General features: G+C 49.5%; 1 protein-coding gene across 1 annotated transcript; it reads left to right on the forward strand.

Annotated features, from left to right (window-relative positions):
- The first annotated feature begins 1,220 nt into the window (after window positions 1–1,220).
- On the forward strand, window positions 1,221–23,358 carry UACA (uveal autoantigen with coiled-coil domains and ankyrin repeats). Its single transcript, XM_041468902.1, has 18 exons — window positions 1,221–1,340; window positions 7,363–7,496; window positions 7,956–8,044; window positions 8,838–8,902; window positions 9,593–9,650; window positions 10,407–10,477; window positions 10,582–10,688; window positions 11,546–11,727; window positions 12,167–12,204; window positions 12,353–12,436; window positions 12,979–13,086; window positions 14,591–14,689; window positions 14,889–14,925; window positions 15,700–15,752; window positions 16,925–19,585; window positions 20,143–20,295; window positions 21,542–21,607; window positions 21,690–23,358. Exons 1-18 carry the CDS (start codon window positions 1,260–1,262, stop codon window positions 21,759–21,761), a joined length of 4,158 nt encoding a protein of 1,385 aa, XP_041324836.1. The 5' UTR covers window positions 1,221–1,259; the 3' UTR covers window positions 21,762–23,358.
- The last annotated feature ends 760 nt before the right edge of the window (window positions 23,359–24,118 follow it).

Consider the following 24,118-nt stretch of genomic DNA (forward strand, 5'->3'; position numbering starts at 1 on the left):
TCCAGCTAATGCTGTGCCTGGAGTCCTGGGAAGGTGGGAGCTGTGCTGCTCCTGCAGGCAGCTGGGCTCTGACCCTGCTCCTGTTTCTCCCTGTTTAAAGGGGAAATATTTCTCCTGGGCACCTGTGGGGTGAAGCCAGGCTGCAGCAGGAGCTGGGCTTGCAGGGCTGCCCTGGATCCCGGTGCTCCTGGCTACAGGGGGGTGGGATGTTCCTGGAGTGTGAGTCTGGCCCCAAAATGGGGAATGTCCTGAGCAGAGCTGGGAAATGTCCTGAGCAGAGCTGGGAAATGTCCTGAGCAGAGCTGGGAAATGTCCTCAGCAGAGCTGGGGAGTGCAGCTGCAGAGCCCCAGCAGCTCTGCTCACTCCTGTTGTGTCCAAGGCAGGCTGTGCCTCAAGGCTGGCACTCTGAGCCTTTTTTATCAGTAAAGCGCTCTGGAGTTTTGTGTTGGCCGTGAGATGTGAGAAAGTTGTTTCAGAACAAAACTGGGACTGTTTTTTGTTCTTTGAGCTGGCTTTGCCTCCTGCAGGGGTTGTAGGCAGAATCTTTCAGCACTTCCAGTGTAGCCCATGAGCTCTTGTGGCTGGTGCTGGTGGATTTTCCCCTGGCACAGCCTGGAAGAGTGAAACTGGCACTGCTGTGAGGGACCTCTCACTCCTTGCAGCAGGAAATAATGATTTTGAGAGGATTTTTTGACAGGTAACAGAGCCAGAAGTCAATTTGACTGGTTTCTTGATTCTTAATAAATTGATCTTGACGGGATATGCTGACTTGGGAGGAAAATGCCTTCAGAACAGGGTAAAAGCAGGGATGTTTGTGAGGAGATGTAGTTGCTTGCTTTAAGCTGTTTGTGAGGACCCTGTTACCTGCACTAATGACAGTTATTTTGAACATTACAGAACTAATGCAGTTCATTTGAACACACCAAGCACAGCTGTTCAGGTGAGTTTTTGACAGGAGTGTTCTCAGCACGATACCAAACCAGAGCAGGCCTAAGGGATCTGCTGGTTTTTATCCCATTTTGAGCTAAGCCTTGCCCACTTTGTGGCATTCAGTGGCTTTTTTATTCTGGGGGATTTTTGGTGAATGAGGTGGTAACACAAAGTGCTGCCTGTGGGAAGGTGCTGGGTGAAACAAGAGCCCTGTGTTCAGGCTGTGTCTGGTTTTCCCTTGCACAGACCAAAGCCCACATCTCACTCCTGCAGTCTGGCACTCCAAAGCCTTTACACGTGGAGACAGACGTGTCCTGGGCAGTAAGATATGCTTGTAAAATACAAAATGCCATTTCTGCTCGCCCCAGCGGGGTTTAACCCGGTATGTGCAGTATTTTTTTTCAGACAGGTAAGCCAAATTCACTCAGGGTTTTCACTTCAGGGGAAATAGGTTTAGTGAAGTGCCCTTGCACTGCAGGGAAACCTACACCTGGGGAACATTTTTAAAAACCAGTTTTCTAATCTAACTTACCTGTTCATTCTGTCTGTGCAGTTTAAAACAAATCAAATTACTTCAAAAGTGTTTGTCACTTTGTGCCATTGAAAGGGCAGGGTGTGTCCACACGTTGGTTTGATGACAAATGTACTCTGCCCTCCGGAGAAAGAGCAGGGACTCAAAGTGAGGGGCCTGGTGGATGTGTGAGCCTGCCCTGGCTCTGAAAGAGGTGGTTTGGATTGGATTCGGGGGGAAATCCTTCTCTGAGGGGGTGAGGCCCTGGCACAGGTGCCCAGAGCAGCTGTGGCTGCCCTGGATCCCTGGCAGTGCCCAAGGACAGGGCTGGGAGCAGCTGGGACAGTGGCAGTGTCCCTGCCATGGCAGGGTGGCACTGGCTGGGATTTAAATCCCTTCCAAGCGCTCCTGGGGTTCTGTGAAGGGCCACTGAGAGTGTGTGAGCTGTGCTGTGTTGGTGCTGGCAGTGTCCCCAGAGCTCTCTGCTCTCCTGTGTGCTTATGTCACCCGCTAATGGCATTAGAGGGGCTGTGTCCCCGCCAGGCTTTGCTGGGGACAGGATCAGCCTGGCCCTGCGGTGGCAGGAGCTGGGCTCACTTTCACAGCTTTATCCCAGCTCGCTGTGAAGGCCTTAGGAGCTGCTTTGAGTTACAGCTGGTATGTCTGAGCTGGCTTAGGTGACCCTAGAGCCTGTCCAGTGCCAGCCCTGCCATGGCAGGGACACCTTCCACCATCCCAGGCTCCTCCAACCCCGGTGTCCAGCCTGGCCTTGGGCACTGCAGGGATCCAGGGGCAGCCCCAGCTGCTCTGGGCACCTGTGCCAGGGCCTGCCCACCCCAAAAGGGAAGAATTTCCTCCAAAGCAACCTAAAGCTGCTCTCTCCCTGTGGGAGGCCATTGCCCCTGGTGCTGTCCCTCCATGCCCTGGAGTTGTACAGTGTCTTAGCAGAGGGTGTGCAGGGTGCTCAAAGCTTGCCTGGACTCGAGGAGTACCTGGGGAAATCAATTATTTCAGCTCAGGGGGTTTGTCACTGGCTGAGAGCTGGGAGGGCACGTGGAGCAGGGGTCTGTGTTCTGTCTGCTCTCATGTCTGTCTGCAGGAAACAGCATGCTGGCAACCAGGCTGCTGCTGGTCCTAGCCCAGCAGGGAGGTGGGCTGCTCCTTATCTGCGGAGACACGGAGCTGGGCAGGATTCCTGCCCAAAACAGGTGCTCTGTGTCACACAGAATGGGCAATACCAGCCTTGGCCAGGTACCTGTGCTGTGGAGGGGGATGTAGCACTCCAGAGATCTGCACTGCTGGGGTCTGATGGTGTTCCTGGTCTTAATTTTGGGAAAGAAGTCTGAATTAGGCTATCCACTTCGGGTACTCTATAAAGAGCATGTTTGAGTGGGTGCCTTTGAGCTCTCTGGGTTGAGCTGCCTTGGAGAAGGTTTAATCCATGGGGTTTGTGTTTCCTGAAGCTGCTCAGTGCTGATGGAGCCGTGCAAGCTGCTCTGTGCCTGGCTGGAGCTGGGCAGGGCTGGGGAATGTGGTTTAGCAATCCTAAATCTTGTGGTCAGGGCTGTCTCAGGAGGATCTGCAGCACAAAGGGGCTGCAGGATGAGTGCAGCTCAGGAGACACGAGGAATGTCTGCAGGCACATGGGATGGAGACAAGGAAAACCTTTGGGATGAGCACCTGGAAGCCACAGTCTTACCTCCATTTCTCACCAAACTGATTTTGGTGAAGTGGGGCTTTTCTGTTGCTGCCACTTGGGAGGTGTATTTATTCTCCCCCCGCAAAAAAATATCCATTTTTAGCTTGGGGAGACAGACTTGGTTTGGTCAGAAGACAACACAGTCACTGCACTTTTTTGGAGTGGCTTTGTCACAGGGATGCTAATTGCAGAGAGGTCTTGGAACATTCTTTGGGGAATGTTGGTGCTGTGGGGCAAAGGCTGATGCTCACATGGGGGATGAGGGGACAGTTCAGAACTTACTGGGAAAGAGAGGATTTGCCCAAATCTGAGTGATTGATTTTAAAATCCTCTGCTGAGAGGATCCATTTATTAGGTTATTTGCAGCCTCTGGAGTGTGTCCTCCAGGGTGAGTATAAGTGGTTTTCCTGGCCCCGGACCAGGTTTCTCTCCTGCAGACAAAACAGTGCATTGCTTGTCTTGTTGACCTACTCCTCTAAATATGGCACTTGGGAGATCTCCATTTAAATTTAAAACTTGTGAAAGGGGATTCTCCATCTCCCTCCTGTTAATCATTGTGCTGTCTGTTTAATGTTTTCACAGCCTCTGTGACTCCTCTCGTTTCACATGTTGGGAGACAGACTGGCAGCAGCAGTAAGCTGAAACCAGGTTTTATTCAGAAAGGGTTTCAGTGCTGTAAAAGGAGAATTTTTTTGAAGCAGAGGCATGTGTGTTTTCTAATTTAAAATGGGTTACATTTCTGTCAAAATAGGATCACGCATTCCATCTGCTCGGCGGTTGTAGCTGTCTGAAGTCTGAGCCCGAGTCTGGTTACAGCTTTGTGGCGCGCTGCAACGGGGAAAAAAATTACTGCTGGGAGTATTTCGGTCCTGGCGCGTTATTAGCGGTGCCGAGCGCGACCTTCCTCCGCACGGTGGGTGCGCGGTGACCGCGAGGAGCGTGTTTGTCATTTCAAAGCGCGCTTGCCCGTCTGCAGGGCCCAGCAGCGGGGCTGGGGACGTGCCTGTCCCCTGAGTTCACTGCCGCACCGTGACTCAGGGCACGGGCACGCCGGGAATGTATTAATAGCTATTGCTTTCTATCGCCTGCCTATCAAGTAGTGTCTTATCAGAAAATAGATGGGGCTGATGATGCTGTTGTTTACGAGCTCCCGGGCTCCGGGCAGTATTTCTTTCCCTGAGCGCCGTCCGGCTGTCCGGCACTGAGCGCGGCTCCGGGCAGCGCGGCCGCACGCTCCTGCGGCCAGCCGCCTTGCCCAGAGGTATGAAGGCTGAAGATGATGCTGAGGATGGGGAGAGCACCCTCGGGGAGCCGAGCTAAGTGAAGATGGAGCAGGAGGAGCCGCGGGCGGCGCGGAGCAGCAGTTCCTCGCCGTGAGCTGGGCGCTGCTGTGACGGAGCTGGTGGCTCCTGGCAGCTCGGGTTCAGCATGATTTGTTGGTTCTCTTGTGCAGCCAAGGACACAGTAGGTATCACAGCTCTGAGCTCTGCCTGGGGTTTCATATCCTGGCAGGGATTTGCAGCTGCAAAAACGTGAAAGCTTGGATTGTGCAAATGGGGTGTAGTGGTTCTGTTTAATTGATGAGTGTTGTATCTCCTTAGCAACGCCTCCTGCGAGGAATCTTCCCTAAATGTGAAATGCGTTTGGTAAATATATAATGATTTAATCATGGAATGGTTTGGGTTGGAAGGGATCCTAAAGCTCATCGCATTCCACAGCCTGCCATGGGCAGGGACACCTTCCACCATCCAGGCTGCTCCAGCCCCAATGTCCAACCTGGGCACTGCAGGGATCCAGGGGCAGGCCCTGCCACAGCTCTGAGCTCTGCCTGGGGTTTCATATCCTGGCAGGGATTTGCAGCTGCAAAAACGTGAAAGCTTGGATTGTGCAAATGGGGTGTAGTGGTTCTGTTTAATTGATGAGTGTTGTATCTCCTTAGCAACGCCTCCTGCGAGGAATCTTCCCTAAATGTGAAATGCGTTTGGTAAATAATGATTTAATCATGGAATGGTTTGGGTTGGAAGGGATCCTAAAGCTCGTCGCATTCCACAGCCTGCCATGGGCAGGGACACCTTCCACCATCCAGGCTGCTCCAGCCCCAATGTCCAACCTGGGCACTGCAGGGATCCGGGGGCAGGCCCTGCCTCTGGGCTCCTGTGCCAGGCCCTGCCCACCCTCACAGCCAGGAATTCCTTCCCAGGATCCCATCCATCCCTGCCCTCTGGAGTGGGACTCATTCCCTGTGTCCTGTCCCTCCATCCCTTTTTAAACTTAGTACACCATAGGCCGTGGGTACAAATGGCTGAAGTGTTGTTTTTTTTAAAGTAACGCTTCTGTTAATCAGAACTTTTATGAAACCGGAGCAGGGACTGGCTGAGGAGGATCTGGGAGGATTTTCTGTCCATTTGGGTGAGTTGTGCTGGCAGGTATCAGCTGCAGAGGTACAGCCCAGCAATCCCACCCCAGTGTGAACACCCGAGGTGAGATCTGTCCTGCGGGGATGGGAAGGCACCAGGAGAATTTCAGGAGCGCAGGGTGTGATGCTGTGTGTGCACAGTCTCTCAGGTATTTGACACGAAAAGCTGAGCCTTGCATGAGGAGGTGGCTTTGCAGGGCAGCCTGTCCAAGCTGGGGAGGGACATGGCGCTGGTCATGTCACCAGTGCAGTGACTTCTCAGGCCAGGCTGCCTCGGCTTTCAGGCTAATGGATGTGTTAATTGATTGATGAGTCAGTGCTGCACCTCAGCCGGGCAGCGCTGGTGCTAATTTCATTAGTGCTCTATTTTTATTACTCCTGTCACTTCTAGCAGGGCTGGACTGGGTTAGCTGCTGCTAAGCCTTCGTGATTACTGTAATCTTGTTTATTGTGGGAAAGCAGAGTAAAGATTATCACCCAGGGTTGTTAGGGCTGGAAGAGCCCTCTGGAGATGCTCCAGGCCAGCCCCCTGCACAGGCAGGCTCACCTGGAGCAGGTGACACAGGAACGTGTCCAGCTGGGGTGGGGATGTATCCACAGAGGAGAATCTAGCTGCTCCAGGCTCTGCCCCATCCGTGGAAAGAAGTTCTTCCTCATGTTGAGGTGGAAATTCTTGTGTTTTAGTTTCTGGCCATTGCTTCTTGTCCTGGGTGCCACTGAACAGTGTGGATCATCCTCTGACACCCCTTGGAGATATTTGTATGGATTGATGGGATCCCCTCTGTCTCCTCTGATCATGAGTGCAGCTCCCTTTTACAAATCACTGCAGGTGCAGGTGGTGGTACTGGATTTTTGGGGTTGTTCTTTTTTGTGTACCCTCTTTTACTTAAACAAACCCTGGGCTGGGGTTACCTGGTTTAATGTTCTTCACGTTGTGAGGAATTTCTGAGCCACAGTGAAAAGTAACTTCATGCACCCACAGGCTGCTTGTGTCTCACCCTTACCAGCAAATTCTTTTGCTGTGCAGAGTTAGATTTGAATGTTATACTCCTATTTCCAGTAAAATACTCCTTTGGAAGCACTGTTCTTCCCTTAAGAGCTCCTTGGATATCCAGTCATCAGTGTCCAGCTTGGATGTGAGGTTTCTGTCGCAGAGCAGTTTCCTGAAAAGCCCTGAGCCATTCAGAGGGATGGTTTGGCAGGGAAGAGAAAAGCTCTGCATTTTGGGACGGGAGGCTTGGCCTGGGGCCTGAGATTCTAAGTTTGAAGTAAACAAGAGAGGAGTGGGGGTGAGGGCTGTCTGGGGCCGGATGGTGGTGGTCTATTTATAACTGGCTTGGGCTTTCTCTGCCCTCCACAGGGCTTTGGGAACTGCAGGCAATTCCCAGCTATCAACTTTGAATTTCTTCCTTCTGCAGCTCAGTAGCTGTTCTTCCCTTGGATTTCACACTTAGCTAATTTATGACCCACGGAACAGTCTGGCACAGCCAGGAAAAGCCATGTCCTGCAGTGTATTTTTAGTGCATCCATTTGTTGTCGGAATATGACAAACTGAAACAGAATGAGGAAAACCAAAGAAATTTGATCCTAAAGGTCTACTTTAGGATCAAAGCGGCTTAACCAGGCTGTCCCAGAGCTCTGCACGTTCAGTGCCAGCAACAGTGCAACAGGGATGTTGCACAAATAGCTCCCAGCATCCTGGTGGGTGCAGCTCTGTTTGTAAACCAGTTTTGGGTTTTGTTGTGGCTCAGCCCCCGGTGGATCCTGGTGCTCCATAAACTCACATCTCTGCTTGTGTCTCCCAGCTGAACCCAGACTGGAGCAAGTACGATGACAGGTTAATGAAGGCAGCTGAGAGGGGCGATGTGGAGAAGGTTTCATCCATCCTGGCCAAGAAGGGGGTCAGTCCCACAAAGCTGGACGTGGAAGGGAGATCCGCGTAAGTGACTTCAGAGCTCGGGAGTGCTGCTGGGAGGCTGCTGAAAACCATGCTCCTGCTGCTCTGGAAACCTTTTTGGGTACAGAAGTCTGTGTAATGCCTCATTAGATCTAGCTCCACTAAGCTGGCTGGAAAGGGAAACTCCCAAACAGTCTTCACTTTTTCAGAAGATGAGTGTTTAAAGACTTGCTCTTGCCAGGTTTGAGTATTAGAGAGAAACTGAAACCCCGCTGGTATTTCAGCTGGTTCACTGATCCAGGTAAATAATGATTGTTTCTCAGGAAATTTGCCTTGCTCCTTGAAGTAATATTTGCAGAACCCTTGACTCTGGATGCTGTCCAGAGCTGGCCCCTGTAACACCTCCCTTATACAGCTGCTGGCTTTGTCTTTCCTGGCCAATATTGCCATTTTTGTCTTCAAACCAGCTGTGCCTAAGCAAGGTCTTTTCTCTTTTTTTAGATTCCATGTTGTAGCATCAAAGGGAAACCTGGACTGCTTGAACACCATCCTGGTGCACGGAGTTGATATCACAGCCACTGATGCTGCAGGTGGGCTCCTCACAGGCCCTGAAAGGGCAGCCTGAAAATGCTCCCAGCTGGGTTTCACTCTGCAATAAAGTCAAGCTGGACCACAGGACAGCTCTTCCTTCTTTCTGTAGCTGGCAAAAAAAACCAAATTATTTGTGTGGCTTGTTGCTGGTCTTCAGGAAACTGGCCGTAGCCTGCCGTGGAATTCATGAATGCAGCAGAACTTCAGGAATGTGGGTTTGTGCTGCTGTAATTGTGTTTATAATGTGCTCCAGACTCACTGGTGAGATCAGCATTTCTGGGTGAGGACAACGGGATAAGAACAGTTTTAAATGAGCTGGAGGTGAGGAGTCAGTGGAATGCTGTGGGAGGTGTTTGTGTGCCCAGCTGAGCCTCAGGAGCTCAGAACCTTCCAGATCTCCTTGAGTGCTAGCAGAGTTTGTGGAATGTCTTATGGAAGAGACAGTTAAAAACAGATGCTAATTTTCAGGTGGTTACCTCAGAATTTAATAGGTTTAATATGAAACTGAGAACAAGAAAATTTACAGAAACAACTTGGCCTCCTCCTCTTATGTGAGAGTTGATTTTTTAAATCCTTGTGGAGTCAGATATGCAGTGTTCTGAGATTAATTTCACAAATGAACTCTCATCCTTGATTGAAGATTCACTGGAGCAGCAAAAGGCTGTAAGAAATGAGGTGTCTCAGCACAGGTCTGCAGGGACTGGCACACAGGAACTGTTGTATCTAAAATGCTGGGAGTACTCATCAGAAATCCACTGACTCAAACCCTGAGCTGCTGTTCTCTGTTTTCAGGCAGGAACGCCCTGCATTTGGCTGCAAAGTATGGCCATGCTTTGTGCCTGCAGAAGCTCTTGCAGGTATGAGCATACAGCTTGTCTTTTATATTGAGGGGAGGAAAGTGGCTTTACATACCCTGGTTCAAAACTGGGGTGTGTGATTTCTTTCTTAATCAGATTCTTTTTAAAAAAATAAGAGTCACGGGGGAAAGACTTTTTCATGTTAAATACCAGGTTGGGACTGAAAGAGGGCTAAAATAAAGAAAACAAACTTTTTAAAAAATATTTTCTTAGATTATCAAATCAAGTTGTAGTTTGTGGTTCTTGAAGAAAATGGGGCTGAGTGTCTTTAAAAGACTTCTGTTCCCTGTCTGATTGCAGTTCAGAAACAGCAACACTGGCTGCTCCAGAGCAGTGTTTGCTTCAAAAGCTGGGCATTTATAGCCACACACTCTCATTAATGAAACAGTGTTGGAGGGTTGTCTTAAGTTTGTGTGATGTTTATTTTTTCTTCATTTATTCCTGGTCAGTGTATGCTCATTTAATTTTTTTTTTCTTGTTATTTTGAATGGGTTCTTTTGAACTTTTAATTGATGCATGTCTCCATGCAGATATAAAGGCTCATTATCTGTGAAAAGTCTAATGAATTGTACAATTCCTGTTCATCTTTTGTACTTTAATGTTTTATTGCTTCAATTTAAAGCTCAAACACCTGATGTTGTAAATGCAGTCTGGATTCTGATTGATAACTGAGATTATTTATTTTAACAGTACAATTGTCCAACAGAGAATGTGGATCTCCAGGGAAGAACTGCTCTTCATGATGCAGGTGAAGGGCTTTGCATTGCTGGTAACTGTATGGAAATGAAGATTTAATTAATGGATTTACTTCCAGATGGGCTGAACTCTTCTTTTTTAATTTTGATATCTGTAGTAGGAGAGAGTGTTTTATATTGTCATGACATCTGTCCTCAATAATGAACTTCACAGTGTTACAGATCTTGGAGGTCTGAGGTGAAGTTGAGTAAAATCTTCAGGTAGCACGAGCAGAGTTTTAGGGCAGTGCTGGGAGTGAGTGAAGACCCTTTGGCTGGCTTTTCTGCAGCCTCCTTGTGCTGCTGGCATCATGAGCAGCTGCTGGCATGATGCAGCTGGCATCGTGAGCAGAGTTTCAGGGCAGTGCTGCAGTAAGTGAAGACCCTTTGGCTGGCTTTTCTGCAGCCTCCTTGTGCTGGTACCATGAGCAGAGTTTCAGGGCAGTGCTGCAGTGGGTGAAGACCCTCTGCTGTGGGTTTTCTGCAGCCTCCTTGTGCTGGCATCATGAGCAGAGTTTCAGGGCAGTGCTGCAGTGGGTGAAGACCCTCTGCTGTGGCTTTTCTGCAGCCTCCTTGTGCTGCAGTGTGCCTGGCACAGCCGTGTTGGATTGCTGTGGGTGGTGCGGGAGCTGGTCCCTGCAGCCTGCTCAGGCTTCAGCTCAGCTGTGGGGATTTTGGTGAAACACGTGCCTGGGGCCTCCCCAGGCTGCTGTCACAGCACGAAGTCCCCTCCCTGCCCTGTGTCACCTCCCTCCCTGCTCTGTCCCCAGCCATGTCCGACTGCTCCGCCAGCATCCAGCTGCTCTGCGACCACGGCGCCGCCGTCAACTCCAAGGATGGGGTAAGGGGCTGCCTCCCCCTCCTCCTGCACTCCCCGCTGCACGCAGGGAGCTGCTGGCCCCTCTGCCTCCTGCCCTGCCCTCACGCTGTCCCCCGTGTCCCCAGGACGGGAGGACACCGCTGGTGCTGGCCACCCAGATGTGTCGCCCCGCGGTCTGCCAGCTGCTCATCGACAGGGGGGCCGATGTCAATGCCAGGGACAAGCAGAGCAGGTAAGGCCTGCAGGGCACTGCTGGGGCTCCTGCTGGCACCTGGGGGAAGGCTGCCCCTTGGCAGAATGGATGGGCTCAGTCTGGGCGAGGAGAGCCTGGCAGTCAGGTCGGAAGTGCATCTGCCAGTTCAACACCTGGTCTCTTCTCCTGCTCCTGCTGGCATCCAGAGTATTCCCAGGCTTGTTCTTGCCAGCAGGAAACCTGCACTTGGTTCTTTAAAGGGTTTTTCTGTCCCAAGCAGCCTTTGGGATCAATGTGCATGATGGGCCATGGCAGAAGTGGTGCTCTGGCTCCACTGGAGTCCACTGGAGCTCCCAAGGGACCTTGAGCTGTTTATTCCTGGGGTCAGGGGAGGAGGGTTCTGTCTGTGGCTGCTGCTTTTGCCAGTTATTTCTTGGAGAATTCCTTCATGACATGAGGCTGCCGTGGGACAAAGCCTGGCTACTCACATTGCACGTCCTGCAGCTGGGGAGTGTTTGGGGAAGCTCTGCCAGGGCTCCCAGGCACCCCCTCTCCAAACTTGTCTAAACTCCTTGCCTGCTGTTTGTTGTGTCTGTTGACATTTGTATCTGGTAGAGGAAACCAAAGTCACGGGAGTTCTCCAAACACCGTGTAACTTTCAAAGGCAGCGAGTCTGTGCTGGTTTCATGGAAATATTGTTATTATGGTGGGTTTGTTTGCCTTGCACAAATATTTAAACATTGCCCGGGTGACTTTGGAAAGCTGTTTCCTCTGTGGGCAGAGGGAAGGTGCCTTGGCTGAGGTTTCTGTGATCAGACATGCTCGTACTGGGTTGGCTCTGTGGGCGATGCCCTGCGGATCCCCGGATCTCTCAGTCCCTCTCTCTCCCCTGCCAGGACTGCCCTCATGTTAGGCTGTGAATATGGCTGCAAGGATGCCGTGGAGGTGTTGCTCAGGAATGGTGCTGATGTTGGTTTGACTGATGGCCTTGGGCATGACTGTGCTTACTATGCCAGGATTGGGGACAATATTGACATTTTGGCTTTAATAAAAGCTGCCGCTGAGGACTCCAGCAGAGGTAGGAGGAACCTACAGCACCTTCCTTTGGGTGGAACTGTGTCCCTGCTCCTGTGGCTCCAGGAGCTGTTCTGGAGGGCAGCTGTGGTCCTTTGACCACAGAGGTCACAAACTGCCTGCTTGGGAGGGGAAGGACAGTTCTTGGGCTTGTGTGGTTTTAGCAAAGTTTTTAAGAGGGTTGCAGGCTGTGATGCCTCGAGGGCTTAACAGTATTGATCATGGGAGTTATTTACCCTTATTTATAGAAATAAATAGCCTGCATTCTATAGAAAACCTTGTGGATGTTGCCATCTTTGATTAATTGGGGGTGTGGTGAGCTATTTTTTGAAATGCCCTCCCAGGGTGGGAAGGGGATAAAATTAGCTGAATGTGTCACGTTGTTGCATGAATCTGAACAAAATGCCTTTTGTAACTCCCAATTTTTGTGGTGCTTTTTTTAGGAAGAGACAGCTTCAAGAGAGGGCAGGCTGAGCAAAAGGTACTTTGCCACGGAGGTGTTGAGAGGGGATCATTTGTGTGGTGCTGAGCTCAGGGGTGGCCCCTGTCCCAGTGGGAGCTGGGGAGGCTGGGATGGTGCTGGGGGTGGTACAGGGATCTAAAGGAATGTTCTCCTGCTGCACTGACAGGCCACCAGCGTGTCCCAGAAGTGGGGCCGGGGCTATGGAGCACAGGAGGAGCTCAGAGTGTTCCAGAAGGAGCCCAGCACTCAGGTGGGTGGGCAGGATCCCATCCTGTGGGTTCCCACAGGCACTAAAGGCAAGCTGGGCTGCTGAAGTGAGCACTAATGATCCCATCAGCAAAGGTCATGTATTGCTGTTTGCTTAAAACCTAATTGCGTGATGTGCAGTGTGGCAATTATGCAGATGAGCTGGAAGCTTTTTTCAGGAAAAAACTGCACGTTTTTTGGGTAATAAATAGTTGGAAGTGTCCCTGTCTTAACCTTTCCTACCTCTTAACCTTCTGCCTCTGCAGTAAAATCAGTCACAAATGAGGAAGATTTATTTTTTTAACATTCTCAAGAGATGCATGGTTGTGTCATACTAAAAATAATCTGTGTCATAATTGTTCTACTAACCAGCATTAATCTTCCCATCTCATTCCCATGTCATTGCAGTTTCCAAAAGGCTAGGCAGGGCTTGGAGTGCTCAGTAGCTGTTAAATCTGTTGGCTCAGAGTCTTCACCTTTCCCAACGTGTGTGTAGTGTGGGGAGGTCTTTATTTCTGTTTTTAAATGCCACATTTTACTTTTAAGGACTTGGAGCTGGAAAACCAAGATTTGAAAGATCGAGTGAGGGAAGTGCAGGAGGAGCAGAGGATGCTGCTGGACAGAATCAGTGGGCTACAGCTGCAGCTCACTGAGGTAAAGCAGGGCTGGAAACCTGGGACAGCCACCTGGTGCTGACAGGAATGCCCCTGGAGTTAGGATGTGGGATGCACTGCTTTCCTGGGAATTACTGAGAGTGTCACCCACTGTCTGCTGGAAAAGCCTTTGGTCCTGTAGTTACACTGGAATTGTGAGGAGGCTGGTGCCATGTCCTTCCCTGACACAGAAATTTGGGCAGCAGCGTTTGTGGCTCTGCCCCCCAGCTGAGCCATGGGCTGCTCTGGAGTGCTGGAATTTGGAGACTGAACTTCATCTCTCCATTAAATGTCGGTGGTGTGTGGCAGGGCTTTGTCATCAGCTGATTTTCCAGCTGGTACTGCAAGTGGAAGCACAGAGAAAAGAAAAAATCTTCAATTGGCAGGAAAACAAAGCCAAAGGTTTCCAACAGAAGCTTCTCACCCAAACTGGAAATGCTGATTTTAAAAAAAATTCCCTCCTTTTGGAGGTCTAAAGTGATCAGTAGAAAGATAATGTAAGGAAGATTTTTTGTTGGTTTTTTGCTTTGTGAAGGCTGTTTCTTTGCTCTGTTTTTGTAGAGGTGCATTTATGCAGCTTCTCCTAAATGTAGCCCATGGATAGAAAGAATATTTCTTATGCTGTCACTGGTTTGTCTGCACTCCTGTTTTAAGCATTGCCTTTATAAAATGGACTTCTTAAAAGCCACTTCCCCAAATCAGCAAACTTCTTCTGTACTTGGCTGCCTCAGTAGTGTCTGAGCTGGAAAACAGGAGATACTCCAGTTCCCAGAGACACTGCTCTGTCAGACACCCTTGACTCCTGGCTAGAGAAGTAGGAAACAGAGCAATAAATCTGGATGGAAATTGGAAGGGGAGCATTAGAAGCTGGGGTGGGTTTGTCAGCTGATGAACTGTGTGTGAGCCCCTTGAACATCATTGAGAAAATGATTTGGGGGGATTTTTTTGTCATTTTTGCAGGAGCAAATGTTTGCAGATGATCTTGAGAATGAGGTAGGATGTGTCACCTGCAGCTGTAACAGCGCTGGGGAGTAGGGGAAGCAGCTCTCTCTTTTATTTCCTCTGCAGTTTTAAGTACATTACTTAAAAGCTACCTAAAAATGCCAAACGAAGCGTCTGCTGCTCTGGATCAGTTTCTGCAGCTCCACAGCATTTCTGTAACTACAAATAATGATCCTTCCCACGGCTCCTTTAAAGCTCACTTAGGATATTAAGCACACTGATAATATTAAGCATCTCTGTAGTGACTTCTAGTAATGCAGGACTAACCAATATGAATTAATTAAACAGTAGCAGGTTATGTTGGTGCATATTCTTGAGTCATTCTTCAAGACTCCTCCTGTAGAGGAGCAGCCTTGAAGAACAATTGCAGAAGCTAAAATTAGGAATTCTTTCGGTGCTGATCTTGGTTGAAGTTCTGTCTAAATGCTTCAAAACGTTCCTTGAGGTCTTACAAACCTGTCCATTCTTGTGGCTTTGGCTATGTGGCACTCCTTCTCTTTCAGAAAGATGAGTTGAAGAAAATCCTGACTACCAAGGAAAAGCAGCAGGAAGAAAGTTTAAGGACCATTGAAGCTCTCAAAGCTAAACTCAAGTATTATGAAGTATGTTGAGTGATTTGAAATGGGATATAGCAATTGATATTTACAGTAGGAAGTACTTCAGCATATTAAATTGCTGAAACTGCTGAATGGTTATCTCATTGCAAAAGCTTTCCCTGCCCCTTCACCCCTAGTTTAACATAGAGCAGAAATGTGAAGTGAATTTTCAGCCTTACTTTTGTCTCTTGCTCTTTGATTTTAGGGCGACTCTGCAGGGTCTGGAGGTAACTTTGGAAACAGTAAGTACAGTTAATTGTTAAAGCTTGCTGTGTGTGATGGGGTGTTAGAACACTGGGATAAAAGGGGTTTTTGCTCATCTCTTCCTGCTGCTGGTCTGAAATGCAGCCAGGCCTTGTGCCCAGCCCTGAGCCCTGTGAGCAGAGCTGTGTTTGTAGGAGCTGCCAGGGCACCACTGCTCCATCTCCCAGGAGTGCCTGGCCTTGGCACATGTCCCTGGGGACCCTGCTGTGCCCTCTGCTCACAGAACAGTGAGCTGAGCAGGTTCCATGCCTCCAGGCTGAGGAACAGGTCTGACTTCAGCACAGCACCTGAGCTCCACTCGTGTGAGCAGTGAACCCACTCCCAGGAACTGCAGCCTCCTGCGTCCAGCCCAGCTGCCTTGCCCTTGTGTAACACAAGGGCTCTTGACAGATTAAATGGAATTTTGAGTGTTTGGCTGCAGGAGGAGTCCTGGACGTGGAGTGCAGGGGATGCTTTCCCTGCTGAGGTCACGTGCAGACAGGAGCTGGGCAAGCTGCCAGCTCTGCCCCTTCTGCAGGACAGAACCCAGCCTGGCAAACCACTTCTGTCCCCCTCCTTAGGAGGGCTTTGGCCAGGCTTCCTGTGGGGATTAATTAAGTAGAAGTTGTTTTAATAACAAGTACTTAAACACCAGCCTTCAGCCTGGTGTGACCCCAGTGACCAGAATAAAGCTGGGCAGGAAAATCAGTGTTCTTGTGATCGTGTTCCTGTTTTTAACCAGAGCCTAAACACTGTTTGCTTTGAAAATCCAGGAAAAGAAGATTTATTACTTAAACAAGGCCAAGCATTTGCAGTGGAATCCCAGGTAATAAATATTTTACCACTGGAAGGAACTCTGAGGTAGTCGTGCTGGGAAAGCTAAACGTGCTTATAAAAGTGTGTTTATTGAGCGTTGCTTCTGAGTGCACAGTTTTGGGGAATTCTTGCTTTTCTGTGTTTATTTTTTACTGCGGGTGCCCTCTAGAGTCCTGTCTGTGACAGGGTTGGAAATGCTGGGAGCTGCTGGGTCTGTCCTGAGCTCTCCTAAACGTGTTTTACACAGTGACTCAGAAAACTGGGGGCTCATCTCCATTATATTTTTCTGATTTAATAATATGTTATAGTATTATAATAAAATAATATACATATTATTTAATTTTCCTGCCTGCCACGTACTAATTCCCTGACAATTCTGTTTGATAGCTATCAACCTTTTAAAGCAACAATTTGGGTATAAACAAGGTCCAGCAGACCCTTGGGGGTGGAATGAGATGGGCTTTAAGGTCCCTTCCAACCCAAACCCTTGTAGAATTCCAAATGACTGCATTCCTCAGTCTTCTCAGCAAGAAGGGTCTGTTAGCCATGGCATTCTCTGCTCTGATTCCTTATAAAATTATTTTCACACTATTGAGGGATGGGATCTTAATAAATTAAATTTGTTCTGGCAAATGAGTGATTAAATATGAATGCAGAACAAAGGCAGTGGAATTAATGCATTATACCTGCCCCTCTAGGTTTAGATGGGATAGTGGGAAGGAATTTTTTCCTGGGAGGGTGGGGAGGCGCTGGGGTGGGATTCCCAGAGCAGCTGTGGCTGCCCCTGGATCCCTGGAAATGTTCAAGGCTGGGTTGGATGGGGCTTGGAGCAGCCTGGAACAGTGGAAGGTGTCCCTGCCATGGCTGGGATGGGATTTAAGGTCCCTTCCAACCCAAACCATTCCATGACTAGGGAGAAGCAATGTGGAGCTATATTTGAGATTAAATTTCAGCTGTTAAAAGCTGTTCTCTAATAGGGGCAAGAATAACACTTACTGTGGGGGAGAAAAAAAAAAAAAAAAAAAGAAATCTCTTGTACTAGTGATGCTCAGATCAAGGATTTTAGGCAGTTCCCATACCAAATAATATGGCAGGTTCCATATTAAACACTAAGCAATAAACACGTGTGCATGACCTGTCAGAGTTGTGAACTTTGATTTTTTTGTGCCAATTCCCCTTCAGTCCAGGTCGATGCTGAGGCCCCTGGAGCTGTCCCTGCCTAGCCTGTCCCCCAGCTCTGAGAAGGAGGCTTTGAAGAAGGAGCTGGAGAGCCTGAGGAGCTGCTTTGGTGCAGCCAAGGAGGAGATCAGCAAGCTGCAGAGGGAGCTGGCCCTGAAGAGCTCGGAGTGCAGAGCTCTGGCCTCGGAGTGCGAGAGGAGCAAGGCGGAGTCTGACAGCCAGGTCAGACAGCTGGAGGATGCCCTGAAGGACGTGCAGAAGAGGATGTTCGACTCTGAGGGCAAGGTGAAGCAGATGCAGAGCCACTTCCTGGCTCTCAAGGACCACCTGGCCAGCGAGGTGGCCTCGGGGAGCGCCAAGGTGACGGAGGAGCTCAAGGAGCAGCTCCGGGAGATGAAAGCCAAGTACGAGGGAGCCTCTGCTGAGGTGGGGAAGCTCAGGAACCAGATCAAGCAGAACGAATTGCTGGTGGCAGAGTTCCAGAGGGACGAGGGCAGGCTGGTGGAGGAAAACAAAAGGTTGCAGAAGGAGCTTGTGAAGTTGGAGACGGAGCGAGATAAAAGGGGCAGGAACGTCACGGAGTTGGAAGGGCAGCTCAGAGAGACGGCGGCCAAATTGGCCCAGTCGGTGAGCGCAGAGCAGTTTGAGAACATGAAGGGCTTGCTGTCAAAGGACGTGAGTGAGAAAGCAAGGAGGTTAGCAGAGCTGGAAGGGGAGCGGGAGAAGCTGCAGGCAGAGGTGGTGCTGTTACAGAGGGAGTGTGAGAGCCACAGAGCTCAGCTGGCACGGCATGTGAAGGCAGAGGAGCACCAGCAAATGAGGAGTGGGTTTGAGCAGAGGGAAGAGGAGCTGGGGAAGGCAATTTCTGAGCTATCACAGAAGAATGAGGCTCTGCAGAAGGAACTTGAAAGATTGCAGGCTGATAACAAGGTGCTGAAGCAGCAAGTCCAAATGCTAAAAACTGAAATTAAAAGCCAGAATGTGCCTTTAAAAATTCATGAGGAGTTGAAGAAAGCAAACGATCTGGCTGTGGGTGACCTGACAAAAAAGCTTTTTGAAATAACAAAGAAGTACAATGAAAGCAAAGCAGAAGCTGAAAAGTTGCTGGCAGAGAAGAACAACTTAAATGAGAATATCAGCCACTTGCAAGCTGTGTACCTGTCTCCAGAGCAGCACAAGAAAGAGCTGGAAGCTTTAAAATCTAATGGGATTGAGCTTGAGAAGCAGCTTGCTGAGCTTCAGAAGAAATACGATGAGGAGCAAGCGAAAGTGGGCAAACTGGTGGCTGAGAACACAGGCTTGAGGGAGAGCCTGAGGGATCAGTACGTGCTGGCCACCACGCACGAGGAGGTTAAAACTGTCCTCAACAGCACCCTGGAAAAGACCAACGGGGAGCTGTCAGATCTGAAGGGCAAAATTGGAGAGATAAAGCAAGAGTTCCTGAGGGTAAACGAAGAAAATGGAGCTTTAAAAAACAAGGTGAAACTCTTAGAGAACCAATTAAACACGGAGTATATCAGTTTAAAAGATCACGAAGCCACGGTAAATACTTTAAACAAAAACGTGCAAGAGCTGCAGGAGAGCAACGCTGCCGTGAGGGCTGAGCACCAGAGGGGGCAGGATGAAATCCGGCAGTTGCATGCAGAAATCGAAGCCCAGAAGAAGGAGCTGGACACAATTCAGGAGTGCATCAAGTCAAAATACGCGCCGGTGGCCTCCTTTGAGGACAGAGAGCAGAGCCTGGAAGCCACCGTGAAGGAGCTGAGGGCCCAGCTGCAGGAGCAGGAGCAGCGGCGCAGGGGAAGCGAGGAGGAGGCGCAGAGGTGCAGGGAGGAGAGCCAGAAGCTCAGGAGCGGGCTGCTGTCCATCCAGAACGACCTGCAGCAGAACTACGTCCTGGCAGAGAAATCCCACCAGCTGGAGAGGCTGTGTGCCGGCAGCATGGAGGAGCTCAACCAGCAGCTGAGGGCTCTGCTGAGGAAGCACGCGGGGCAGGAGGGGCAGCAGGACGGGGCCGCGGCTCGGCGGCTCCCGGCAGAGCAGCTGCAGGCCCTGAGGGAGGCGCTGGGCCGCACGGTGGAGGAGCTGCGGCAGGCCCTGAGCAGCAAGGAGCAGCGTTGCCACGAGGAAACGCTCCGAGCCGGGCAGCTGCAGCAGGAGCTGGCTGCTCTGAAGGAGTCCTCGGTGCCTCTGGTGGAATATACCCAGCTGAAGGAAGGGCTGGAGGGAGAAGTGGCGGCCATCAGGCGCAGCCTGGAGGAAAAGGAGGCGGAAACGCGGGCCAAGAGCGAGGAGGTGCTGAGGCTGCAGGCGGAGCTGCGGCTGAGCCAGCAGGCCTTGGCAGAGCTGCAGAGCCGGGAGGTGGTGGCCGTGGCCGAGTACAGCTCCATGAAGGGTGCCCTGGAGGCCCAGGTGAGCAGCATGGCCGGCCACCTGGCCAGCATGAGCCAGAAGTACGAGCAGGCCTGCGAGGAGGCCCTGCAGGCCAGGAGGAGCGAGCTGTCCCTCAAGGACGAGAAGGAGCTGCTCCAGCTGAGGAGCTGCAGCATCGAGCAGGAGATCAAGGACCAGAAGGAGAGGTGTGACAAATCCCTGACAACCATTATTGACCTGCAGAAGAGGATCCAGGAGTCTGCAAAGCAGGTGGAAGCCAAGGACAACAAGGTGAGATCTGGGGTTGGTGCTCCTGATGCTCTCAGCATTCAGGGACTGGGCTCTGCAGCTCCTGAGATGCTCCAGCACCACTCTGTGCTGAGCATTAGGAACCCAGGGCTGGCCCAAAGCAGCTGAAGTCCTGATTGTACATCATGCAAAGTTTTCCGGTCCCTTATATGTTCTGGACATGGTGTAGTGTTTAAATTCTGTTAAAGCTCCAGACTTCTGGGGATATCAGCTCCTGTTTCCACTGGAGCTGTGTTTGTTGGGCATCTCTGACTTGCCTTCTAAAGGTTCACTGTTCTTCCCAGAAGTTAGACCTGGCATGTCCTTAGATCCTCCCTTTTTTCAGTCCCTTATGTCACTGCAGGGTCTGTACCTGCCACACCCCAGTGCCAGGGAGCACAATGACAACCAGCACGTCAAGAAAGCAAAGTCCTCTCTCTGCAAGCTGGGACAAAGACCTTTGAGTGTTTTGTGGGCTTCATCAGACTCGAAAGAATGTTAAAGAGCAGTTTGCAGTGAGGCATCCTTAAATGGTGTTTTCTGTATGTTTTTTTTTAAAGATAACAGAGCTGCTGAACGACGTGGAGCGGTTAAAGCAGGCTCTCAATGGCTTGTCCCAGCTGACATACACCACTGGGATCCCCTCCAAGAGGCACAACCAGCAGGTGGAACTGCTCCAGAGCCAAGTGAAAACACTCCAGCAGCAGCTGGCTGTAAGTGCTCACACAAGGTGTTGTCTGACGTGCAGTAGCATTGCTTAATTCCTGTGTAAACAGGGAAATGTGGATGTGCCCGCTGGAGCAGGGGTGGGACTGCAGCCTCACACTCCACAAGTACACTATCCATTGTTTGGTTGGGCTTTTGCCCCTGGGTTCTGCTTCTCTGTGATTTTTTTTTTCTGCTTTCCTCTTCAGTTTGAGTTGTAACACTTGACAGCTTCTCCAGATAAAAGGGATATAAGCAAAGTGGGGGAATCTGTGCTTATGTGATCCTCTGCTATAATCCTGCCAAGACCATTTCTGATTGCAGGCTCAGCTTTAGTCATTTCTTACAACCATATATTTTTTTCTCACCTTGGAAGGGTCAGGTGGTAATTTCTTAATGGCTTTGGGTTGTGTTCCTCTGCCTGCAAGCCCTGGGTGTGTTGTTTGTCTTGAAGCACTGACAGAGCAGGGGCCAATCCTGAGTGCTGGGATTTTGTGCTCACTTCTGTGGCCTCAGTAAAGCTCATTACTAAAGCTGTGTCTGAGCAAAGTGAGTTCTGCTCTTGCTCAGATTCACAAATACCTCTATCAGAGTACTTGCAGGGTTGATTCTTATGAGGGAAAGTGTTCTAAAAAGGGTGGTTTTAACCAAATAGTTGTTTCTGGTGATGAAAGCAGTGTGCAGGGCTGTCGCTGCTGTAGTGAGGATGGGTGGGTGAAGTGACATGACTGATGTTTTTAGAAGGTAAAAGCTGAGTTTATTAGACTCACATTCTTTTTATAGATAGTTGTGAGAAGGTTGGACTTGATTGGTCTTCAACTAATACTCCTTACACTCTTGGTTAATTAGGAACAACACTTTTCTTGTAAACATCTTACAAGTTCAGAATACTGGTGGTGGGATTGTTTTAATTCTTTTTCTGAGTTTTCTCAAAACTTCCCAGAGGAGTGGCTGGGAAAGTTTATCTGACTTTCTTTCTGACCAGACTCTCAACCACCACAATGGGCCAGGAGCTGGGCTCTGATGCTCCTTTCCAGCTCAGGATATTCTGTGATTCTGTGATCTCAGCTCCTGGCTGGCTCTGGCAGCCTCCCAGCAAAAGAGCAGTCACTTTTTTTCCTTAATCAGTGGAAGGGATAAAACTTAAACCTGGAGATTCAGCAGTGGTTGTGCTCAAAGGCAGGTGCACAGGGCTGGGAGGGGCAGGGGCTGAAGGTGTGAGGAGCTCACCCGTGTCCCTGCTGTCTCCCCTAGGACGCCGCACGGCAGCACCAGGAGGTGGTGGCAGTGTACAGGACACACCTGCTCAGCGCTGTCCAGGTGATGCTGGAGGGTCCCCGGGGAGGGGCGGGTGCTGCTCAGAGGGGTTTGCAGTGTTTGTGACCCGTGTTTGCTCCTGCAGGGTCACATGGATGAAGATGTGCAGGCTGCCCTGCTGCAGATCATCCGCATGAGGCAGGGCCTGGTGTGCTGAGCCTGCTGTGCCCCTGGGAGTGAGAACCTGCTGACTGGAGTTAGTGATGCTGGTAAAGCTGCACTTTCAGCCTCCCAATGCCAAACAACTCTCAAAGCTGAAACATTTTCTCCTCATCAAACACTAAACCAGGGCTATGGCGTTTCAGGCCTGGCACTTTATTCATGGGATGGATAAAAGGTTATAGAACACCTTTTAAAACTGTCAAAATGATGACATAGAGGTTAAATTATTTTAATGTCTGATTGACCACTTGTTAAAGCAGGACCTATACCCAGAAGCTCCAGCTGATCCTTGAACTTGAACTCTCATGGGATGGTTAAAAATAAACTGTGCAGAGCAGTGTGGCTGAGTGTTGTAGCTGTGGATGTCCCTTAATGATTAAGAGAAAGTGGCTCATTTGTCACACTGGCTGAGCAGGATGTGCTGTGACAGACACACAGGAAGGTGTTTTGCTCTCTTGTAACTTGGCTGGCCAAGTTACAGCCTTTATTTAATATATAAGCTTAAGATTTAGTGCCTTCGCTTCTACAAGACTTTAAAAAATCAGGTTTTCCATCCAAACACTAACACTCCCTGCCCTCCCTCCCCCAAAGTGTCCCTGAATGCTTCAATCCTGCCTCCTGCAGGCTGGAGTGGCCTGGTTTGGGGACAGCAGTGCCATGGTCCTGCTGTCAGGAGCCCTCAGGGTGGGACTGAGCAGCTCAGTGGGGCAGTTCAGGTACTGGATTTTCAAACACCAGCTCATGGAAGTCTGAGCTGTAAATGATGTGCTTTAATCTTATTTATGGGGGAAGATGTCAGTAGTGAGGATTAATGGAAGGAGAATTTTTAATTGCTGGAATCTCCCCATGAAACAAGGCTTCATTTTTTAACTGAAGGATGGTTTCCATAAGGAAGTGTTATGAAAAAAAAAACAAAAAACCAAACCATGAAATTTGTTGCTGTTCAAGGGAAGTCTTTGAAAAATGAGCCTGTTAAGGAACAGGGCTGTTTAAATTGAGCACCAGTGAGTGCTGACCTCAGTCTGCTTTTTAAAAGCCTTTGCTGATAACCACCAAGGGGGAATGTGGCATCCTGATGCAGAAAAGCCAAACTTCCTCTCCATATTCCTGAAAAATGAGGGCTGAAGTCAGAGTTGCCTGCTTTGTGTTTGGGCTCCCCCAGCTGCCCCTCCACGCCTTGGGCTCCTTTTTTTACACTAGAGTTGTGTTTATCTCCTCTTATTTCTCCCTTTTTGGGCAGAGTCTTGTAGGATTGAAGAGGCCACGTGGAGGCTCCAGACAGTGATGGATGTGCAGGGCAGTTTTTATATAGAAATACCCTTAATATATTTACTGAATACATGTCTGTAGTAAAACAGATCTGCTGCTTTCCTTTAGTTTCTTAGAGGACTATTACAGAAAACATCTCAGAGTAAAGAGTTACTTTTTAGCCAAATTCTTTTATGATTGCATTACTTGAAACTTATTGGAGAGGATTTCTTTTGTTGTACTAATGGGCCTATTTTGATACTGTGTTTCCTTATCCAGGGAGTTCTAGGTATGCTTTTCTAAATCTCTCCCATATAACAATATCAATAAAATGGTTTCTTCTTTTTTTTGTATTGTAGTGGTCAATTCTTTTTAGGGTACAGAAATATCAATGGAGCTTTGAGCTTTAATAGGTGTGGATTGTGTAAATCCTGGGAAAATGGGGGTGTCTGCAGGCTCATGGAATTAGCCAGGCCAGCCACAAGCCCGTCCCCTCCCTGGGGAAGGTTCCACATCCATGGCCAGGAGGAAATGGGAGGTCACCAGAATGTCAGATGCCACCAGAGAGGCCCCAGGGTCCCCTGGAGCAGCAGCGCCACATTAACGAGCTAATGGAGCCTGGAGCTGGGGCTGGCACCAGGTTCTGGTGTGGAACAGCTCTCTGGAAAGGGAAATGTGCCTTTTGTCTCGAGGAGCTGCCTTGGGAATGGCTGGGAATGCTGGGAGGCTGGAGTTTACTGCTTTTGTCATCTCGTGCCTGTGTTGCTCTGCCAACTCAGAAAATTGCCTTTTAATAGGAAGGCCATACACGTAATTGTCACAGCCATTAGGTCAGATGGATTTTACAGGAAGAGAAAAAGATGTTGAGCATTTAGGGGCCATTAAATTGTGCAGGTTTTCATTGGTGGGCTGCAGCACGATGCTGGGAGGGATATTTATTTTTACATTTGCAGAGCAGGGGAGGGAATACATTGCACAGGAAAATAGGACATGAAAATGGGCTGGTTTTCCACTTGGTGAACAGCTAGTTTTATTTCATAATAATTAGTTTTACACTTCATTAAGTGATGGGGGTTTTGCTTATATACTTTAAGAACACAGTGG

This window comes from Pyrgilauda ruficollis, unplaced genomic scaffold (genome assembly GCF_017590135.1).
Source record: "Pyrgilauda ruficollis isolate IOZ18807 unplaced genomic scaffold, ASM1759013v1 scaffold23, whole genome shotgun sequence".
NCBI classification, from domain to species: domain Eukaryota; kingdom Metazoa; phylum Chordata; class Aves; order Passeriformes; family Passeridae; genus Pyrgilauda; species Pyrgilauda ruficollis.